The sequence below is a fragment of the Lissotriton helveticus genome, chromosome 1_1 (genome assembly GCF_964261635.1).
Source record: "Lissotriton helveticus chromosome 1_1, aLisHel1.1, whole genome shotgun sequence".
NCBI lineage: Eukaryota > Metazoa > Chordata > Amphibia > Caudata > Salamandridae > Lissotriton > Lissotriton helveticus.
Genome location: NC_136057.1, coordinates 377,518,049 through 377,538,703, shown reverse-complemented (window position 1 = coordinate 377,538,703; position 20,655 = coordinate 377,518,049). Strand labels below are relative to the sequence as shown.

At 47.3% G+C, this 20,655-nt stretch overlaps 1 protein-coding gene across 3 annotated transcripts in view; it reads right to left on the bottom strand.

Annotated features, from left to right (window-relative positions):
• The window catches only part of KDM5A (lysine demethylase 5A), a 749,711-nt gene that overhangs the window by 147,861 nt on the left and 581,195 nt on the right, over positions 1 to 20,655 (bottom strand). For all 3 annotated transcript variants that reach the window (XM_078673709.1, XM_078673710.1, XM_078673708.1), the window contains 3 exons: positions 17,544 to 17,723; positions 17,275 to 17,430; positions 1,905 to 2,456 (listed from right to left, as the gene is read on the bottom strand). In XM_078673709.1, coding sequence (XP_078529835.1) covers positions 1,905 to 2,456; positions 17,275 to 17,430; positions 17,544 to 17,723 — 888 coding nt within the window. The remainder of the gene's footprint in view (positions 1 to 1,904; positions 2,457 to 17,274; positions 17,431 to 17,543; positions 17,724 to 20,655) is intronic.

Here is a 20,655-nt window from a genome sequence, read left to right as displayed (position 1 = left end):
AACGAATGTTCAATGGCAGAGCGTTCCAGAGCTTGGCTCCCAGAACCCTAAAGGAGCGGCCACCAGTGCGGCAGAGCTTTATACGGGGTACGTTCAGTTGGTGCTGACAAGATGAACGCAGGTTGCGTCGCGGCACGTACGGTGTAAGGAGAGGTCGCAATAGTTCAGGGGATCCGAGTTTAAGTATTTTGAATGTCATAATGAGGGTTTTGAACTGAATTCTTGACTCGATAGGTAACCAGTGCAACTTACAGATGGTGGCTCTGGCCGAGCATCTGCGGGGAAGACCAACCAAGGTTCTTGCCGCAGAGTTCTGCACGCGTTGTAGTCGCGCTATCTCTCCTTTGTTGGCGCCAAGAAGAAGAACATTGGCGTAGTCCAAGCGGGAGAGGATTGTGGCTTGGACAATAAGTTGACGAACCTTAGCATCGAAGAAGCCAAGTATAGGGCTGAGACTCCTCAACAGGCCAACGCAGGTAGCTGCCACTTTTTTAGTGTGGGTCTGGAATCAGAGTGAGGAGTCCATCCAGACACCTAGGTTTTTAACCAGAGATTTGGAGGGTGGGATGGTGCCTAGTGTTGAGGGCCACCAGTGCTCGTTCCAGTAACTGGTGTTCCTTCCGAGGAGCAGTACCTCCGTTTTGCCTGCATTGAGCTGCAGGCAGTTGTCCGTCATCCATTGGGCTACTGCAGCAAGACCATCCCTAAATCTTGAGGCCGAAGTGGAAGGGCCTTCCGTGAGAGTGATGGCCAGCTGCGTATCGTCAGCGTAAGATACCAGCGTAAGGTCCCACTCTTTAGCCACTACCGCGAGTGGCTGCACGTAAAGATTAAAAAGGGATGGGCTCAGTGCGGAGCCCTGCGGGACTCCCTGTTCAATGGGATGGGGTTTAGACAGAAACGGGGGGGCTGACACCCGGAAGGATCTGTCCTTCAGGAAGGAACGGAACCATTCCAGGGCGATACCTGAGATCCCTACTGTCGCCAGACGATTTAGCAGAATGCTATGGGATACCGTGTCAAAGGCTGCGCTGAGGTCTAATAGAATCAGCGCGGCACTCTGACCGGCGTCGAGGATCGTCCGGAGATGTTCAGTCGTGGCCAGGAGGGCAGACTCAGTGCTGTGGCCTGGCCTAAACCCATTTTGGGATGGGTCCAGGATGCTGTTTTGGTCCCTATGTAGGGACAGGGCTTTGTTGGCATGGGCCTCTGCAAGTTTGGATAGCAAAGGGAGCAGCGAAATAGGTCTGTAGTTTTCCAGTTTGGAGGGATCTAGGGTAGGCTTCTTGAGAATAGGGGAGACCCAAGCTTGTTTCCAGGCTGTCGGGACATTAGCCGATGAAAATGAAAGGTTCAGTATGTAGGCCAGGGAAGGTAGAAAAAATTCGAGTGATTCCACTAATTGGGTAGGTCTCATGGGGTCTGCTGGGGAGCCAGATTTAACTTTCCTGCAGAGTTTGGTAAGGTCCTCATGTGAGATTTCTGGAATGTGCGTCATAGTGGTGTCATTAGTAATGGAGTTGGTGGAGTTATTTAGGTTGGAGGGGTGCTGTGGAAATGATTTGTAAATTCTTTGTACTTTCTCTACAAAGAACGTAGCAAGATCTTCACATTGCTGCGCGGAGGAAATGCTGGGGGAAGGAGAACTGCTGCTCTGCAGTTCTTGTACCAGTTTAAAAACAACTTTAGCGGGATTCGAGCTCGAGTTAATTTCTTCTGCATAGAAGGAGGCGCGAGCGGCGCATATAGCTTTGTGGTAGAGTTTTTGTTTGGATAGGTAAAGGACTTTATCTCCATTATTGTAAAAGAAACTTAAGACAGTATGTGGGTGAATGAGTAGGCGTACACGCTATTTCTCTCTCTTCCTCCCTCCCCCTCCCGATCAGTTAAGTATTTATAATTACCTGTAGATCTGGGTTTGCTGCTGCTTTTTGAAGTTCAGCACTGATAATTTTCTCAGTCTTTTCCCTGGCAGCCTGCTCGACCATCCTCTGGCTCAGCACAGAGAGCTTGGCTAAAGCAGATGACAGTTCACTTGTGGCCAATGCCTGTCTTGCACGATCTTGCCAGCTCATCGCTCGTTCTGTCAGGCACTGAAGTGCCTCCCCCTCAGGTAGTCGTACAGGCAACTTCTGCAGGGATACTAGTAGAGCAAGGATGGTTTCTAGTCGGGGCCTTCTGGAACGCATGCACAGGGAACACAGGAATTTCACTTCTTTGGCCTGCCAGCTGGAGGCCTTTTTTTGTGTACTGCTCTTGGGTAGGGGTACACAGGTGTTGTGAAACCAGTCTTTACAAAGTTCACACTGTAGCATGAATCCGCTGGCTGTCTTACGGCAAATGCAGAATTTCACCTCTTCTATGTGGTCCACCATGGACATTTTAGCTAAGTTGGAAGCTCGTAGAGCATGCATAGCATCAATCTCTTTCTGCTCCAGTTCGCGGAAGATTGCCATCTGCAAAATAAAAGAGAGAAAGTACAATCTTTATACATATAGTACAAAACCCAAGTAATCATGGTAAACAACAAGTTCCTAACAGTAAACAGTCAAAATATCGACTTCAAAATATCGACTGGACATAATATTGAGTTTTAAATATCGAATGGACAAAATATCGACAGGACAGAATATAGACATCAAAAATATCGTTTTTAAGGTAAGTAATGTAATATCGAATGTTAAAAATATAGACAGTTAAAATATCGAAGTATATAATATAGGTTATTAAAATTATCGAATTTTTATTAATATAGAATTTTTTATAGTGTTTTTATGTTAATATACGTGTGAAAAGTGTGTATTTATGTTATAATTTATTTTAATTAAGGAAATTTGTTGTTTTAATTTTTGCGTAATTTAATTCTGTAGCGGGTTGTGGGTTTATAGGGGAATAGGGTGGGAAGTAATTTAAATATAATTAAATATGTAAATTTATTTATTGGTATTCATTTTTAATTAATTGTTAATACATTTTTAATTGGTAATTAATTAAAATTGAATTGCCAATTAATTTTAATTAATTGTTAATTATGTTAATTTTACTAATTTATTTTCTGTAGTGGGTTGTGGGTGTATAGGGGAATAGGGTGGGAAGTAATTTAATTCTAATTAATTAAATATGTCAATGTAATTATTGGTATTCATTTTCATTAATTGTTCATTCATTGATATTTGGTAATTATTTAAATTTTAATTGGCAATTAATTTTAGTTAATTGATTAATTGCTAATTATGTTAATTTTACTAATTTATTTTCTGTAGCGAGTTGTGGGTTTATAGGGGAATTGGGTGGGAAGTAATTTATTTATAATTAATTAACTAAATCAATTAATTTAATTGTAGTTAATTTGAATTAATTGTTAATTAATTGTTAAATGTTAAATTATTAATTGTTAATTTCTAATTAATTTGTATTAATAGGTAAATAATTGTAATAATTATATTATATTAAATTGGTAATTACTTTTAATTAATTTTTTCTAGACATTTATTTATATTTATAGAAATATTATATGAAGTATTTCATATCCCTACTTATTCACTCTTTGGAGTGGGAATAGTAATTTTAACCCCTACGCTATCCAACGCTTTCCCTACTGTTGCACTCTTCGGAGTTGGAATAGTAATTTTTACCCCTACGCTATCCAACGCTTTCCCTACTGTTGCACCCACTGGAGTGGGATAGTAATTTTTACCCCTACGCTATCCAACGCTTTCCCTACTGTTGCACTCACTGGAGTGGGAATAGTAATTTTTACCCCTACGCTATCCAACGCTTTCCCTACTGTTGCACTCTTTGGAGTTGGAATAGTAATTTTTACCCCTACGCTATCCAACGCTTTCCCTACTATTGCACCCACTGGAGTGGGATAGTAATTTTTACCCCTACGCTATCCAACGCTTTCCCTACTGTTGCACTCACTGGAGTGGAAATAGTAATTTTTACCCCTATGCTATCCAACGCTTTCCCAACTGTTGCACTCACTGGAGTGGGAATAGTAATTTTTACCCCCACGCTATCCAACGCTTTCCCTACTGTTGCACTCTTCGGAGTTGGAATAGTAATTTTTCCCCCTACGCTATCCAACGCTTTCCCTACTGTTGCACCCACTGGAGTGGGATAGTAATTTTTACCCCTACGCTATCCAACGCTTTCCCTACTGTTGCACTCACTGGAGTGGGAATAGTAATTTTTACCCCTACGCTATCCAACGCTTTCCCTACTGTTGCACTCTTTGGAGTGAGAATAGTAATTTTAACCCCTACGCTATCCAACGCTTTCCCTACTGTAGCACCCACTGGAGTGGGAATAGTAATTTTTACCCCTACGCTATCCAACGCTTTCCCTACTGTTGCACCCACTGGAGTGGGAATAGTAATTTTTACCCCTACGCCATCCAACGCTTTCTCTACTGCTGCACCCACTGGAGTGGGAATAGTAATTTTTACCCCTACGCTATCCAACGCTTTCCCTACTGTTGCACCCACTGGAGTGGGAATAGTAGTTTTTACCCCTACGCTATCCAACGCTTTCCCTACTGTTGCACTCTCTGGAGTGGGAATAGTATTTTTTACACTTTTACGCTATTGTACGGTAATAATATTGGATATTATTTCATTATATTATGTTACTATATATATATGTTTTTACAAATATGATAGTAAAAAAAAAATAAACTTGTATTAATTATTTAATTTTTATAAGCTAATTATAGTATTTTTAAGTATATTTTAGTAATTAATTTTTACTATTAATTTAATTTAACACTGTTTTTAATAAAGTTGATATTTTTAAAAACTATATTTTTGTAAACGATATTTTGTACTCGATATTTTTGTACTTACCTGTTTGTAGATACAAACTCGATATTCTGTCTGTCAATATTTTGTCAACGATATTTTTGATAGTCGATATTCTGTCCTTCGATATTATGTCAGTGATCCGTTCCTAACCTTTGGTAACACTCTTTCTGGTGGATACTCTATATAACCGCAGATTCCTAACCTGTGAATATCCCTGTGTGACAGATTGGATTTGGATATTCTTTCTTTAGCAGTTACCTTGAGCCCCCTTGGAAGGTGGCACTGTATGCCTCTGCATCAGGTTCATATTACAGGTGATTTAAACATAGATGGTGGATCAAGCAACTGTAGAAAAGCTGATAAGATTAAAACAATATCCTTTAACTGTTGACACAGTAAGACCTTGCTGGACCACTGATAAACAAAAAATGTGTACATCTGACAACTGGGCATGTAAGAGTTGGATATGCTGGGAAGAAAACAAAGCAACAAACTTCTCTCCTGCCAGTGTCCCAAAGAGATGGTTTCAGCAAAGGAGCATCTGGCTGCCAAAATGACACCTACTATGTTAGAATGAGAGTTCAGAGGCTGTGAAATGTTGCTGTTCAATCTCCAAGGATGGCACACGGACGGGTAAAGGACCGTGCCTGCTGCTGATACAGGAACTCTCAAAGGGGCAGTCATATCGGAGGACAAACGCTCATGGCCAGAAGTTCCAGATACTTCACTGTAGGAGCAAGACCACTGACTCATTGTCAGTGAAATTGCTCTACCACCCTCGCAGCGCCACCATTAAGTGAGGTGCCCCTGCCCCTGCACTCTTGAGTGTTGGTGATCGAGGCCCTCCTCCACCCGCAGGTTTCCCTGCGCCTCATCCCTGGTGGTCCAGTGGACCTCTGTCTCCTTTCTCTCACTCTGCTCCTTCACTCGGTTTTCTACTCTTTCTATCTTTCACCTTTCTGCATCTCTGCTCTTTTGTGCCTTATTTCTGCCCATTTTCCCTTTCTCTCCCTCTGCTCCTTCACTCGTTTTCTCTCGTTTTTCTACCCTTTCTATCTTTCACCTTTCTGCACCTCTGCTCCTTTGTGCCTTATTTCTGCCCATTTTCCCTTTCTCTCCCTCTGCTCCTTCACTCGTTTTTCTACCCTTTCTATCTTTCACCTTTCTGCTCTTTTCTGCATCTCTGCTCTTTTGTGCCTTATTTTCCCTTTTTCTCTCTCCCTTCTTTCCTCCCTTTATCTTTCCCTGCCGCTGCTGCGCCCGCGGCCCCTCCCCCCCCAGCGCGACCAGCCCAATCCAGCTCCCCCCCCGCTCCCGCCTCCCAGCTGTCCAGCCCTCCCCGACCCCTACTTAATGGCAGCCACTGGCTGCGGGCGCGCTGCTGGTGCACTGAAGGCGCGTCAAAGGCAAGCACGTCTGCGCCCGTCTGCGACCCATCCGCGACCAGCACCAGGAACCCTGGACCTCCGCCCCACCAACGCTACGACCCAGCAGCACTCCACGCACTCAACCCAGGCTGCAACAACAACTGCAAGCTAGCATCACCAGCCGACACCCATGGACCCTTCAGCTGTCACCGCTGCCGGAACACCTGCAGCACCGCCAAGAACACGGATCCAGCACAACCCGCCCACAAGAACACAACCGAACCGAAGACCCTGCAATGCATCCTCCTCAACGTCCGATCCCTCCACAAACACGACACAGAAATCTGGGACCTACTTGACAGCACCACCCCGGACGTAGCATTCTTCACCGAAACCTGGACCAACACCACCTCGGCACCGGACATCGCCATCGCCATCCCCCAAGGATACAAGATCTCCAGGAAGGACCGCCCCACCCACCCAGGTGGAGGAATCGCCATCGTCCACAAATCCAGCCTCCGCCTGAGCACACTCCCTGACGAGTCCACAGAACTGATGGAACACCTTCACTTCAAGATACTGGCCAGCCCCACCGCCGCCCTCCGAGGAACCCTCATCTACCGACCCCCTGGACCCCGCGGACCCTTCGCCAACTCCATCACGGACATTATCTCCCCGCATGCCATCGCATCCACCAACTACACCCTGCTGGGAGACCTCAACTTCCACCTCGACAATCAACTGGACCCCAACACCACATGCCTCCTGGACGACCTCCACAACATTGGACTCCGCCAGATCGTGACCGAGCCCACGCACTCAGCAGGACACACCCTCGACCCCCTCTTCACTAAAGGAAACTCCATCACCTTCAGCCACACCACCGAACTCCCATGGACCGACCATCGTTGCGTCCACATCACCTTCAGAACACCCACCATCCACAGACACCAGCACCTGCTTCCACAAAGAAACTGGACCAAAATCACCGACGACCAGCTCACCTCCTCACTCAACAACTCCACCCCAACCATCGCGGAAAATGACGACCCCAACACCGCAGCCCAAACCCTGCATAGATGGATCTCGGACAGCACCAACACCATAGCCCCCTGAAGAAAAACAACAATACCCGTGCCAAGAAAGCCAGATGGTTACCACCGAACTTCGAGAATCCAGGCCCACATGCCGCCGCCTCGAAAAGGCCTGGAGAAACACCAAATCCACAGAAGCCCACAACAACTTCAGAGCCGCCACCAACGCCCACCATCAACTCATCAGAGAAACGAGGAAAAAGCGATTGAAGACAGAATCTCCACCCACGCACACAACAGTAAGGAACTCTTCAGCATCATCAAGGAGTTCGCCCAACCCACCAGTGAGTCTACCGACATCCCTCCCTCACAAGACCTCTGCGACAAACTCAGCACCTTTTTCCACCACAAAATCAAGAGCATCTACGACAACTTTGACGAAGACAACCAACACACTGAACCCTCACCAACCACCCCTGACACCTGGAAACCAGCGATTGATGACTGGACAGCCCTCACCACCGAAGACACACTGAAGACAATGAAGTCAATCCACTCAGGGGACCCCACGGACCCCTGCCCCCACCACATCTTCAAGAGAGCCGCCAACACCATCGCACCCATGCTCCGCCACACGATCAACCGCTCCCTGGCGACTGCCTCGTTCCCCGACGACTGGAAACACGCCGAGGTGAACCCCCTCCTAAAGAAACCCTCAGCGGACCCCACCGACCTCAAAAACTACAGACCCATCTCCCTGCTCCCGTTCCCAGCGAAAGTCATCGAAAAAGCCATCAACAGCCAACTCGCCACATTCATTGAAGAACACAACATCCTCGATTCCTCCCAATCCGGCATCAGAAAAAACCACAGTACGGAAACCGCCCTCCTCGCCGCAACAGACGACATCCGCACCCTACTGGACAAAGGAGAAACAGTAGTCCTCATCCTCCTCGACCTATCAGCGGCGTTCGACACAGTCTCCCACCGCACCCTAATACGCAGACTCTATGACGCAGGAATCCAGGACAAGGCCCTCGACTGGATCTGCTCCTTCCTCTCCGGCAGGACGCAGCAGGTCAGACTCCCCCCTTTCCTCTCGGACCCCACACCTACCACCTGCGGAGTCCCCCAGGGCTCCTCCCTCAGCCCGACGCTCTTCAACGTCTACATGGCTCGACTTGCCCCCATCGTCAGAACCTACGGACTCAACATCGTGTCATACGCAGACGACACCCAGCTCATCCTCTCCCTATCCAACGAGCCCAACACCGCCAGACGCAACTTTCGAGAAGGCATGGAAGCCGTCGCCAAATGGATGAGAAACAGCTGCCTACAACTAAACATCAACAAAACAGAAGTACTCATCATGGGCCCAAACCCCGACGCCTGGAGCGACACCTGGTGGCCCACCGCCCTCGGAAACCCGCCAACCCCCACAGACCACGCACGCAACCTGGGAATCATCCTGGACTCCGAGCTCAAAATGGACCGCCAGATCAACTCTGTCTCATCTTCCTGCTTCCACACCCTCCGCCTCCTTCGTAGGACCTTCAAATGGATCCCCCTCGAACACCGAAAGACAGTCACTCACGCCCTGGTCACCAGCAGACGACTACGGCAACGCACTCTAAGCCGGAATAAACAAAAACCTCATCCGCAAGCTACAGAACATCCAGAACGCCGCCACAAGACTGGTCCTCAACCTGCCAAAACACTGCCACATCTCCCAGCACCTGCGCACACTCCACTGGCTCCCCGTCGAGGCAAGAATCACCTTTAAGATGCTCACCCACGCACACAAGGCCCTCCACGGCACCGGACCAGCATACCTGAACAGCCGACTCAAATTCCACGCACCCCAAAGGACCCTACGATCAGCCCAGCTCTCCTACGCCGTGGTCCCCCGCACCAGAAAGACCAGATCGGGAGGCCGCTCCTTCTCCTTCCTCGCTGCCAAAGCATGGAACGCCCTTCCGCTCCACCTCAGACAGACAACATCGCTCCCCATCTTCGCAAGAAACCTCAAAACCTGGCTCTTCGACAGACCCCCTCCTTGATGGATTGGAACCTGCAATCCCCCCCCCCCCCCACCCCTAGCGCCTTGAGACCCTTACGGGTGAGTAGTCACGCTTTAACAAACCCCTGATTGATTGATTGATAGGTAACAGGACTTTTGCTGTAGTGTCACCCCACTTTTTACCCCCATTAGAACTACTAGGTCCTGGTTTTCGATTTTGACATGCTGCTAACCTGGTTCCAGTTCCGGTGCCGTTTCCCTAAAAACAAGGTAAAATAGTCTAATTTTGGTACAATTAGCACACAATTCAGCACCCCTGTGGGTCCCTAGTAAATCGTACCTACGATACCTAGGGCATGGGTACTAAAGAAGGTCACTAAGGGCTGCAGCATGACCCACCTAGCAAATTGCATGCAGACTGCCATTGCCGTGTGAAAACTCGAAATGGCATACACACTGTGTGCCATTCCGAAAGTCACTGCATCTAATATATATAAGTCACTTCTGCAGCAGGCCTTTTAGTCCTAAGGCTTCATGATGATTTTTCCTGAATATAAAGCTGTTTTAAAAGTTCACACTTAGAAAGTTTTCGAGGTGATTCTCACAATGTTATTCAATGGGAGGAAATTCAGGTTACAGCTAAAGTACGATCGCGTTACTTTTGTAACCCAGCACTAGTCCCCTAGGGCCAGCACTGGGGGCTTAACTCAAAACAGGTAGGTAATTGCGTTTGAGTATTTCGTACAATTTTTAAAGAATATTTGCAGTTTTCAAAAGTAGACAGAAGAAATTTCATAGAAAAGCAGACAATGAGTTCCTATGGAGAAAATACAGGTTACTAGTAAACCCGCTAGGGATTACTTTTGCGGTTCAGTACTGGGCTGAAAGGTACAGTACTTGCTTCTCTCCTGATCACAGGTGAGTATTTTCGAATTCTGACTTTGGCTGATTTTATAGTAATATTTTCAGTTTTCAAAACTCCACACGTAAACTAAAGTTCGAGTAAAAACGGGTCAATGTTATCCAATGGCAGGTTCGGGTTGGCCCGGCCCGGGCTCGGCTGTTGCAGAGTGGGCTGGTCCGGAGTACACCCCCTAGCCTGCTCCTCTCCTGTGGGAGGGGAGCAGGAGCCTAGCTGGGATTGGGCAGGACTCCCTATCGTCAAGATGGCCGGAGCCCGAGGTCGTGCTTCACCTCGCCTCCTTCACCTGAGGGGTGGAGTTGGCACAGGTTGGCAAACCCCCCTTCCTGACGTAGTTTTTTCCCGCCAGTCTTCCCGCCAGAGTGGGGGTAGGACTGGTGGGGGGCTGGTTGCTGGGTACAGCAAATGGTCTGGAGAAGCTCTCAGAGGCGGTATGCCTTTGAAGCTTCCCCCTATCCATCCTGGGGGAGGAGACATAGCACCTCGCCCAGGATGTGCTTTGTTGCAGACCCAGGAGAGCGAGGGGCTCTCCACCCAGGGGTCCAGCAACATGTTTGCTGTGTGGCAGCATCTGCAGCAACTCAGCCCGGACGTGGATTGTAGGTTCTGGTTTTTGGAGGGCATCTCTTAGATGCCCTCTCGTGCATTTTACATTAAATCCCACACTGGCATCAGTGCGGTTTTAATGTGCTGAGAAGTTTGGTACCAAACTTGTCAGTCTTCAGTGAAGCCATTATGGTGCTGTGGAGTTCGTGAATGACAACCTCCCAGCACCATATACTCTTAAATGGCAACACTGCACTTACAGTGCCCAGGAATCGCCCTGGGTACTGTAGGGGCACAGGGCCCATGCACCTGGGCCCTCACCTCTGGCATAGGGCACCGAGCTAGAGGGGTGACTGAAGTATGCCAGGGCAGTGGGTTATGTGGGCATGGCACACGGGGATGTGTGCCATGTCGACTCTTGCTTTAGTTTTGTACTTAGGCACTCAGCCTGCAAAGGCAGTGTGTGGGAGCCAGGGTACATGGCCCCTGAGGATGGCACAATAAGTGCTGCGGCCCTCAGGGGTCTTCTCTGATCACCATGCCCTGGGTACCTAGGGTACCATTTACTAGGGGCTGACAGGGGCCAGAGATGCCAATTGGGTATTTTGTTTCAGCAAAGCTTTTCTTTGTAGGGAAGGAACGCAGGCCCTGGGTACCTGATTGGCAGGGACCCAGGGCACACTCAGTCAAAGTACATCAGCAGTTCAGAAAAAAAGTGGGGGCATACCAAGGCAAGAAAGATTGCACTTTCTCACAGGTATCTAGTAGCATGGTCAACTAAGATATACCTATTCCCTGTTGCAGTAGGTGGGTCCAGGGGACCAACAATTTCCATCCCCACCCCTTTCAAAAGGAATCCCAACCACTGGCAGTGGTATTAGGAGAGCCTTTGTCTTGCCCCCCTGCCTTGCCACTGGCCTGACTGGTGACACAGGAGCTGCAAAACTCCTTTACCTTTTCAGACATATTGGGCCAGTAGAAGTGGTTCACCAACCGGTTCCATGTCTTTGTCCGTCCCAAATGTCCTGCCAAGGGTCATGACCCAAAGTCAGGATGAACTCTCTGTACTTCTGGGGCACCATTAATCTCCTGGTGGCCCCCTGCTTGAGGTTTCTGGCCTCAGTATAAAGCAGTCCATCTTCCCAGTAGAGTTTGTGAAACCCACTGTCATCCCCCTCCTCTTGCTTAGAAGCAATCCGCCTCAAGCTCTCAAGGGTGGGACAGTCACGCTGTCCCTGACTGAACTCCTCTCTGGTGGGTCCACCTGCTCCTGTCAGTTCTGCCAAATCTGACAGCTCTGGCAGGGATAGAGTCCCTCCCTGAGAGGCCAGATCCTGCCCATCAGAGTTAGATTCTTCCTGCACCTCTGGAGTTTCCTGGGCTGGCTCACCAGACCCAGTGCTCTTGTCCTTGGATGCTTGGCCCTTTGTTCCAGGGTCCAAGTGTCCAGCTCTCCCTTCTGGCTAGTCTGTGACCTAGTCACATCACATACCCACTCAGGGAGCTCCAATATTTTCATATGGAGTTCTCTCGCCACCTCTGACCATGCAGAGGCTTCAAGGTCATTGCCCAGTAAACACTGGACTGGGAGCACCCCTGACACAGCTACCTTCATAGCGCCTGTCACACCTCCCCATTCCAAATCCACCACAGCGATGGGATGGAGTTTGGTAGTGCTGTCTGCATATGTCACCTGGTGAAACTCACCAGGTAACAACCTCTCTGGTGGCACCAGTTCATCCAGGACCATAGTTACACTAGCCCCAGTGTCTCTGAAAGCCTCAACCTCAGTCCCATTCACTTTAGGCCTCTGCCTGTACTTGTCCATGTTTGGAGGCAAGGCAGCAAGGGTGGCAATACCCACGCCACCCAGGGACACTAAGGTTGCTTCCACCACCTGCCTGTTCTCTACACCACCCTCCACCCCTACACTAACACTGGCAATCCCTGTGGATGGCCCCTTAGGGGGGAGCTTCTTGGCGCAGACAGCATCTCCCTGCTTATGCCCTGGCTGGTTACAGTCAAAGCACTTACCCACCTTTGAGGGATCAAAGAACCTATCAGGCTTTCCCTGAAAGCCCCTCACTTTGAATTTGAGTTGGCTCGGGCACCCCCTCCTTGTGCAGGTCTTTGGACGACTCCTTAGGTTTTTGACCTTCATTTCCCTGGGCTTTCCCCTGGGGAGGGACCTGTCCTCCTTTCTTTTGGTCACCCCCCTGGTGCTGAATGGAAACCTGGGTTCTCACCCACTCATCATCTGATTCCCCCAGCTCTCTGGGGTCTGTCAGCTTAGAGTCCACTAGATACTGGCGTAACTTCTCTTCTGCACAATGAGTCAAAATGTGTTCTTTCAAAAACAAATTATACAATCCCTCATATGTGTCAACATTGTTACCAACAATCCAGCCTTCCAGTGCCTTTACTGAAACATCCACAAAGTCTACCCAAGACTTTGAACTCCATTTCTGCGTGCCTCTAAACTTCACCCTGTACTGTTCTGGAGTCAGACCAAATCTCTTGGCTAAGCATGCCTTCATCTGCTGGTATGATTCTGCATCCTCTCCCTTCAGGGTCAGGAGCCTATCCCTCCCAGCTACTGGAATCAACTCCCACAGGAGTGCACCCCAATACCTAGAGTGGACCCTACTTATTTTAAGAGCCCTCTCAAAAGCTGCTAGCCACTTGTCAATGTCATCCCCCTCGGTGTACTTGGGTACTATGCCCTTGGGAAGTTTAGGTTCAAATCTACCACCCCTGGACATCTCAACATCTTCTTCACTTTCGCTGCCACCATTCCTTTTCTCCTCCTCCCCGTCCCATTTTCTCTTAGCCAATTCGAATTTCTCCTTCTCCAAGACAATCAGCTCTATTTGAGCCGGAAGCTGTCTCTCTGCAAGGGGCAGTAGTGGGACCTGATTAAGGGACCCTTCCCCACTCCAACCACCACCTTGATTCACCTGGCTAACACTAGTCACAATGGGAAAGGTCTCATCCTCACCCCTCTCTCGGGTGAGGTTGGGGGGAACATTTTCTCACCCCCTTGGGTTCTCCTCCACTGCCCTAGGCCTTAAGGGACTCAAGCAACCCTGCCTTCCTCATCTTCTTTGCAGGACGCAGCCCCCTGCCTACATTGTTCCCTAAGATCCGCCATCGTAAAATGGGACATGTTTCGCCAGGTCCAGCTCCATGGTTCCCTAGTTTTGGGTCACAAAAAACTAGGTACAATAGACTTAGAACAATTTGGAAAAATCTAAACAATGGATTAAAAACAGTTTAGTCCAAATTGGGTGTACCTCTTCCATTTTTCTGTATAACATTTTCTTGTTGTTGGTTTCCTAGCTTCTCTTAAAACAGCCATTGTGCTTTGTGGTAGTTTGAGATGTGCGAATTCTAAGTCCTAAGTACTAGGCCTAGGCTCTCTGGTTCCGGATGAAGCACTTTCCCGTTCTATATTGTTAGCAAATCTTTTCTCTTTGGAAGTTTGTGCATTGTTCCTTCTGAGACTTCTATTAGTGCCGAGAACCATGTTTGTCTGGCCCAATGTGGAGCTATGAGAATCATTGTCATGTTGCTGGTCCAGCATTTGCTGATTACCCAGTTCAACAATGATATTGGGGGAAAAGCATAAGCAAATTTACCTGACCAGTCTATCCATAGCGCATTCCCTAGGGACTGCTTGCAGGGTCGCCTGGATGTGAAGTTTTGGCATTTTGCATTTTGGGGTGTTGCAAAAAGGTCTATTTGTGGTGTTCCCCATTTTTTGAAGATTGTTTGCACTTCTGCTTGATTCAGTTCCCACTCGTGGGATGCTGTTGTTTGTCTACTCAGCTTGTCTGCTTCTAGATTGTCCTTCACTGGTAGGTATATCGCTAAGACGTCTACTTTCCTTGGAATTGACCAGCTCCAAATCTGTGGTGCTAGTGTGGAAAGCGCGACAGAGTGAGTCCCTCCTTGTTTGTTATGTAGGACATTGATGTAGTGTTGTCTGTTTGTACCTACACCCCTTTCCTGTATAGCTGCTTCTGAAAGGCTTTTAAGGCACAGAACACAGTTTTTAGTTTCAAGATATTGATGTGTTTCACCGCATCCTGTGGTGTCCACAATCCCCTTACTTTGAGATTGTCCATGAGTGCTCACCATCCCACTAGGCATGCATCTGTTGTTATGGGTATTTCGGAGTTGGAGGTGTAAAAGGTCTCCCCTGTGCTATGTTTCCTTTGTTCCACCATGCTATAGCCTGATGAACTCTGTTTGTGAGAACCACTAGATCCCCCCAACTCCCTGTAGCTTGTGACCATTGTGCTTGGAGCCATTCTAGAAATGGTCTCATGTGCAGACAAATATTGCAAAAGCAAGCAGTCACTTATCTTCCTGAGTAAGAATTGAGGCATAATCTGCTGAAGTCTGAACATAAACAGGTGGGACAAGAGGGAGAGAAGATGAAAAAGGGAAGGCATCAAAGTGAGGCACTGCAGTCATGGCAGGAGGACGTAGAGGGAGAACTGCTGTCCTCGATGGTGGCTACAAACTCAGCTACCACCAATCCCTCTTGATCCTAGATTGTGCTGCACTAGCGGTTTACGGTTGCAGGGGCTGCCATTGGTGAGAGGCAAGATCTCAAAAGTATTCTCTAAATAATTGGTATTGAAGGGCCATAGGATAACAACCCCTCAAAGAGCAGGCTGTAGCATGCCTGTCTGTAGAGCGTTCCAATGCACAGTGACTTCTTTCCCCAAAATGTCTGGAGTCATCAAATGGAATATGCTACGCCATGCATCCAGGTATGACGCCTAATCACTACACTGGTGCCAATGCCAGGAGCTACACAGTTGTTTATAGACTAGCTCTTAAAACATACTTCGCTGGGTCCCATCTGTCCTGAATTATTTTAGCTGTTCTTGAATGAGTCAAGAACAGCCGGCAAAATCTTGCAAGCCATATCCCAGAGGGAATGTGAAAAGCGTTGAAGCAGGCATACAGCATTCAAGGACCTCAAAGACACACTGGAGAGGACTAATTATCTGAAAGCACCAATGCACTTGGAATTCTTATTTAATGGAGAAGTGGAAAATGAACTGGGGTTAACTTTGCTAGCTTCTGCCAAGGTCTCAAAAAATGGGTCAGAAACGCCAGGTCCCCAAGGCAACCCAGGAGAGAAAAGTGACCACTGCTTAGACTGACTAGCCATTAATATGTCTTTCAAAGCTATTATTTTAAAGAACAGCAATGTCTTTTAAGTAGTAGGTCCAGGCTGCAAGATTTAATTCAGTAGATTTTCCTCGATCTTTATCATCTGTAGCTGAAGATTCAGCGCGTCTGCAGCCCTGCGTGTTGACTATCACAAAAAATGCCTTCTCTTCTTGGAGGTGGGAGGTGTGCTGTAGAGTGTCATGGACACTGGCATTCTGCAAATCTAACTACAGACCAGCAGAAGTAAATAATCCACCTATCAGACAAGCAGGACATTTTGGAGACCTTGAATGGAATACCAATCCAAAACCAACAAGGCTAGAAGGCTACAGTCGTACTGGTATCAAGGAAGAGACTGTTGCTAATGCAACTGTGGCCGCTTCAACTCGGTTATATCATAGCCAGATACATGCCTGGCTCGAGCGACCAGCAGCTCTGGATTGGAAACAGGTGCTGGGTTTTTCTACAGAGTGGGCACCACTCAAGCTAAAGCCGGCACCAGAGCAGGTCAGACTGATAAAGTCTTAAGGGCATTAGTGGTGGAGGCATTGCCAGTGATGGCTGGGAGGGGCCCACATAGAGGCTCAATGCGATCATTTGGCTAGAACATTTGCAGCATAATCTCCCTGAAGGATTGACAAAAGGCCAGGGCACACTGGGACCAGTCTTGGAGTAGTTTCAGATTTGGACTTGGGTAGGGTTGGGTTTGTAGAGTGCCAACTGCTCCACATCGACCTGAAGTGGGAGTTCTACTTGAACTTCTGGCATTTATGGCAGAGCTTGTCTCTCACCCTGTATGAGAATGGGGGACAAACTGGGTTGTGGTGAAACCTGGAGCAGAAGCGGTCCTGTGACTTAACAGAAGAGCGAGTCTGGAGTTTAGCGAGCAACCGGTCTGCTTCTTGTGCTTGGAGAAATACAATAACACCTCTCACTCCCAGATCTGCATATGGCATCGGCTTCCTTTATTTGCAGCACAGTTGGAAGCCTGAGGTGTTTGGTGGAGATGATTTCCTAGCACACTATCTAGAAAAAAGATTTTGCAGTTGGTGAAACTCTGTTAATAGTTAGGGAGTAGTGTCACAGTCAAAGGGTGTGGAAAGAAAGGAACTGGTGACAAGAGGGCTCAAGTGGTGTCTATATATAACTCCTTGCCATCACTTGCAGAGGTAGTGTGAAGCTGTTGCAAAGTCTTATGGCACCACCTATCAGCAAGTGGGGGCAATTGCTAGAAAAGCTTTGGATCTAGTCTCACACATCGAGGGAAAGAGGTAGTGTAAAATTCAGACGGTGGGCATCTGCAGTTGGAAGTCTCTGTCAAAACAGTTCTCTTATGTTGCAGGGATACAGCTATGGCAAATTGTCATGACCCACACACTGAAACACTTACCACTGCAGCATTATCTCTAGACTCATCCATGATGTCTTCCAGCTGCATAAGAGATTCCAGGTCTATATCCTTCTCCTTTTCCATTATTTCTTTTACCTTCTTCCGTTTGCTTTTGCTGCTTCCGTAAACACCAATATCACTGCGAGGACTCAATACCTAGCATTATTTGCAAGGAAAGAAAAATAACATGCTTGAGAGAGCCAACTATAAAACAGGACAAATAAATATCATGGTAATGTGAGATAGCAGCTTAATGTTATCAACATTACCTGTAAAAGAGTGTAACTAGAATTCTTCTTTAGGAAGGCCCGCCCTAAGCGATCTCTCCAAGACCAGGCTGTCACAACCTGTGAATCTACCTGTGGCAATAAATCAAGGCGCACAGGTATCAGACGACCTTTTGCTAACAAACTCTCAAGCTGATCCAGGTATGCATAGTGGGTTCCATTCTGTGGAAATAAAGGTATAGTTCTGTTAACGTTTAGATGGGTCTTGACATTCCTCTTAAAATTCAAGCAAAGCTAAATTATTTGTAACCAAGATCAGTTAATACTTTAGGAAATATGGTTACGGTTGATGATTAACAAGTTACTTACCTTCAATAAGGCCCTTTTGGTGGATACTCTAACCACATATTCTTCACCTTTTGATTCCTTCAAGGTGCAATATTGGATCCAGAATGTTTTTCGGCAAAAGCTCCTGCACACACACAGGTGGAGTCCTTTGGCCACTCAGCACATTTGCCCTGCTCCAGAATTGACAACTCTCAGATGTATATAGCCAACACACCTACATCTTGAATATCAAGATAACTTCCACAAATGATGACTCACAACAAAAAAATAAGAAGACAATGTGATTATTTAACATCAAACCTTATGACCTACCAAAAGTCTACTCCACAGAACACAAAGTTAGACGGCACAGTGAGGTTCTGCGGTTAGAGTGAGTATCCACAATAGAGAGATACCGAAGGCAAGCAACTTGTTCTTCTGATGAATAATTCCAACTGTAGGCTGCTCCACTTTTAAACAGATAGCTACACATTAAAAAGGGGGGTGTCTTAGGAGTAGGCTTTGGAGGTTCTGCAGAGCTAAACTAGTAAAATAGTCAAGCCTGCAGACCAGAAATTCAACATAATCAACCTAATAGTGCTTGGTAATGGTGTGGATGGATCCCCATGTAGCAACCTGGTAGATGTCAAGCCAAAGCCATAGTGGCGACCTTTCTGTGATGGAATAAGCAACAAGGCCCAGAGGGGCTTCTTTCTCACCAAGGCAAAGCACATCTTCTTTTAGTGAACTATCCATCTCGATAAGGTCTGTTTTTGAACTGCCATTCCCTTCTTTGCACCGGCAAATCCAACAAAGAAACAGTCATCTACCCGGTAACTCCTTATATCCCTTACATCTCTATATATAAATTAAGGGCTCTCTTTGGGTAAACCAAGGAAGCCTCTTCCCCTACTTGAAGGGATGAGGCGCAGAGGAGAAAGCGGGGAGTGTGATGTACTACCCTCGATTGAAGGGTGGCACTACTTTCAGCAGGAAGGATGTCCGAGTCTTGAGTACTAACTTGTCTGGTGTAATATGGCAACTTCACTGACGAACAAGTTACTTCCCTTCGGTAAGAATCATAGGTTAGTTATAGATTCCTTACCTTAGAATAGATATCCCTTAGAATTACCCCTAGGCGTCAGACAGGATCCGGAAAGTTTTTTCATCAGCAGTACCTCTGCGTGTGGGAAGATGGTGTCGGTCGGCTCCGGGTTCGTCATTGGCGTCATGGTCGCCGGGATGACGTTGCAGGAGCTACTTAGATGCCGCCCTCTTGCGCGGACGTCAGTTCTGTAAACGTCTTTCTGCACCAGAAACGCAGAGCCATAAAAGACACTGACCACTGGTGCACAACACCCGGGCCCTGAAGGGATGTCCTTAACCCTAGAAATCAGTTCGCAGAACGGGGAGGATGGGTGGGGCGGTAAGGAATATATAACTAACCTATATTTCTTACAGATATATCGTTACCAAAGGTAAGTAACTTGTTCATCTGAAAGAAACAGTTAGTTATAGATTCCTTACCTTAGAATAGATACCCCAGCAATACCAACCCCGGGAGGGGGGTTGGGGGGTGGGAGGGCGTATGGCTGCGAACTAAGATCACACCAGAAAGTCCTGGAGAACTGAACGCCCAAAGAAGCCATCATTCCGGACTTGGCTGTCGAGGCAGTCGTGTCTCGTAAATGTGTGCAGCGATGCCCATGTAGCCGCCTGACAGATGTCATTTAGAGGAACTCCTCGTCCAAAAGCAGCAGTGGCTGCCGTTGCCCTGGTGGAGTGTGCGCGCAGTCCCACTGGAGGCTCCTTTTTTGGTAGAGAATAGCAGGCTTTGATACACAAAACGCCCCATCTGAAAATGGTTCGCTTGTGTACGGCCTGACCTTTATTGGCGCCAACATAGTCAAACAAGCATTTGCAATGCAATAGGTCTCGCAGTTACACAAGTTTAAGCTATTGGCATTGTAAATGACAATACCTTTTATTTATGTTTTTAAAATGAAAACAAAAATAAAAGGCATTGTTATTTGCAATGTCAATAGCTCAAACTCGCGTAAATGCGAGACCTATTGCATTGCAAATGCTTGTTTTTATAAGTCATTCCGATATTCGAGAAGCAGATTTCAACTTTTGATAATGGTTTTGCTACGTACCTTGACTAATAATTCATGCTGAGGATCGACAGGGATTCACAACATAGAAACTGCCGGTAGACCAGTGCATGCAAGGGGGTGGGAAATTCTGACAAATCAGGTGAGCTCATTTTTATAAAAACAAAGCCTCCTAATGCGTTTCAATGGGAGATGCATGCAGTGCCTAAACCCAACCTGTGCTTTTCTTATTAATGGTGAGATGGTATTAGCCCCCAAAACACCATTCTGCACAATCTGTGTCATATGGGAGATTTGAACTGTTAAACATTGATTCTGTTAATTGAATTTGAACTAGCACATTGAAATGTCAAAACGTCATTACTCCATACTAATCGATAAGGAGACAGAGCTCTGGTTTTCACGCAGAGAATGTTTTCTGTTTTCCAAGGAATGCGGCGCGTCGATCTGTTTATTTTAAGTAAAAGACCCACTGTAACACTTTGCAAAGTTTGAAGATGTGTTGGGGAGGAAGAGCCCACTTGTTAAAGACAGCCACAGCACTCTTTCACCCCCTCGCTTCCTACCCTTGGCCATAAACCCTTTGATGCAGGCCTGTGGTGGGCAGCTGTGGCCCTCCAGTGAGGGTGCAGGTGAGTGCAGGCGCGCAACACCCATTGGACTCACCGGGCTTCAGCCCCCCCCGTCGTGTGTGGCAGCCCGGGATGAGACAG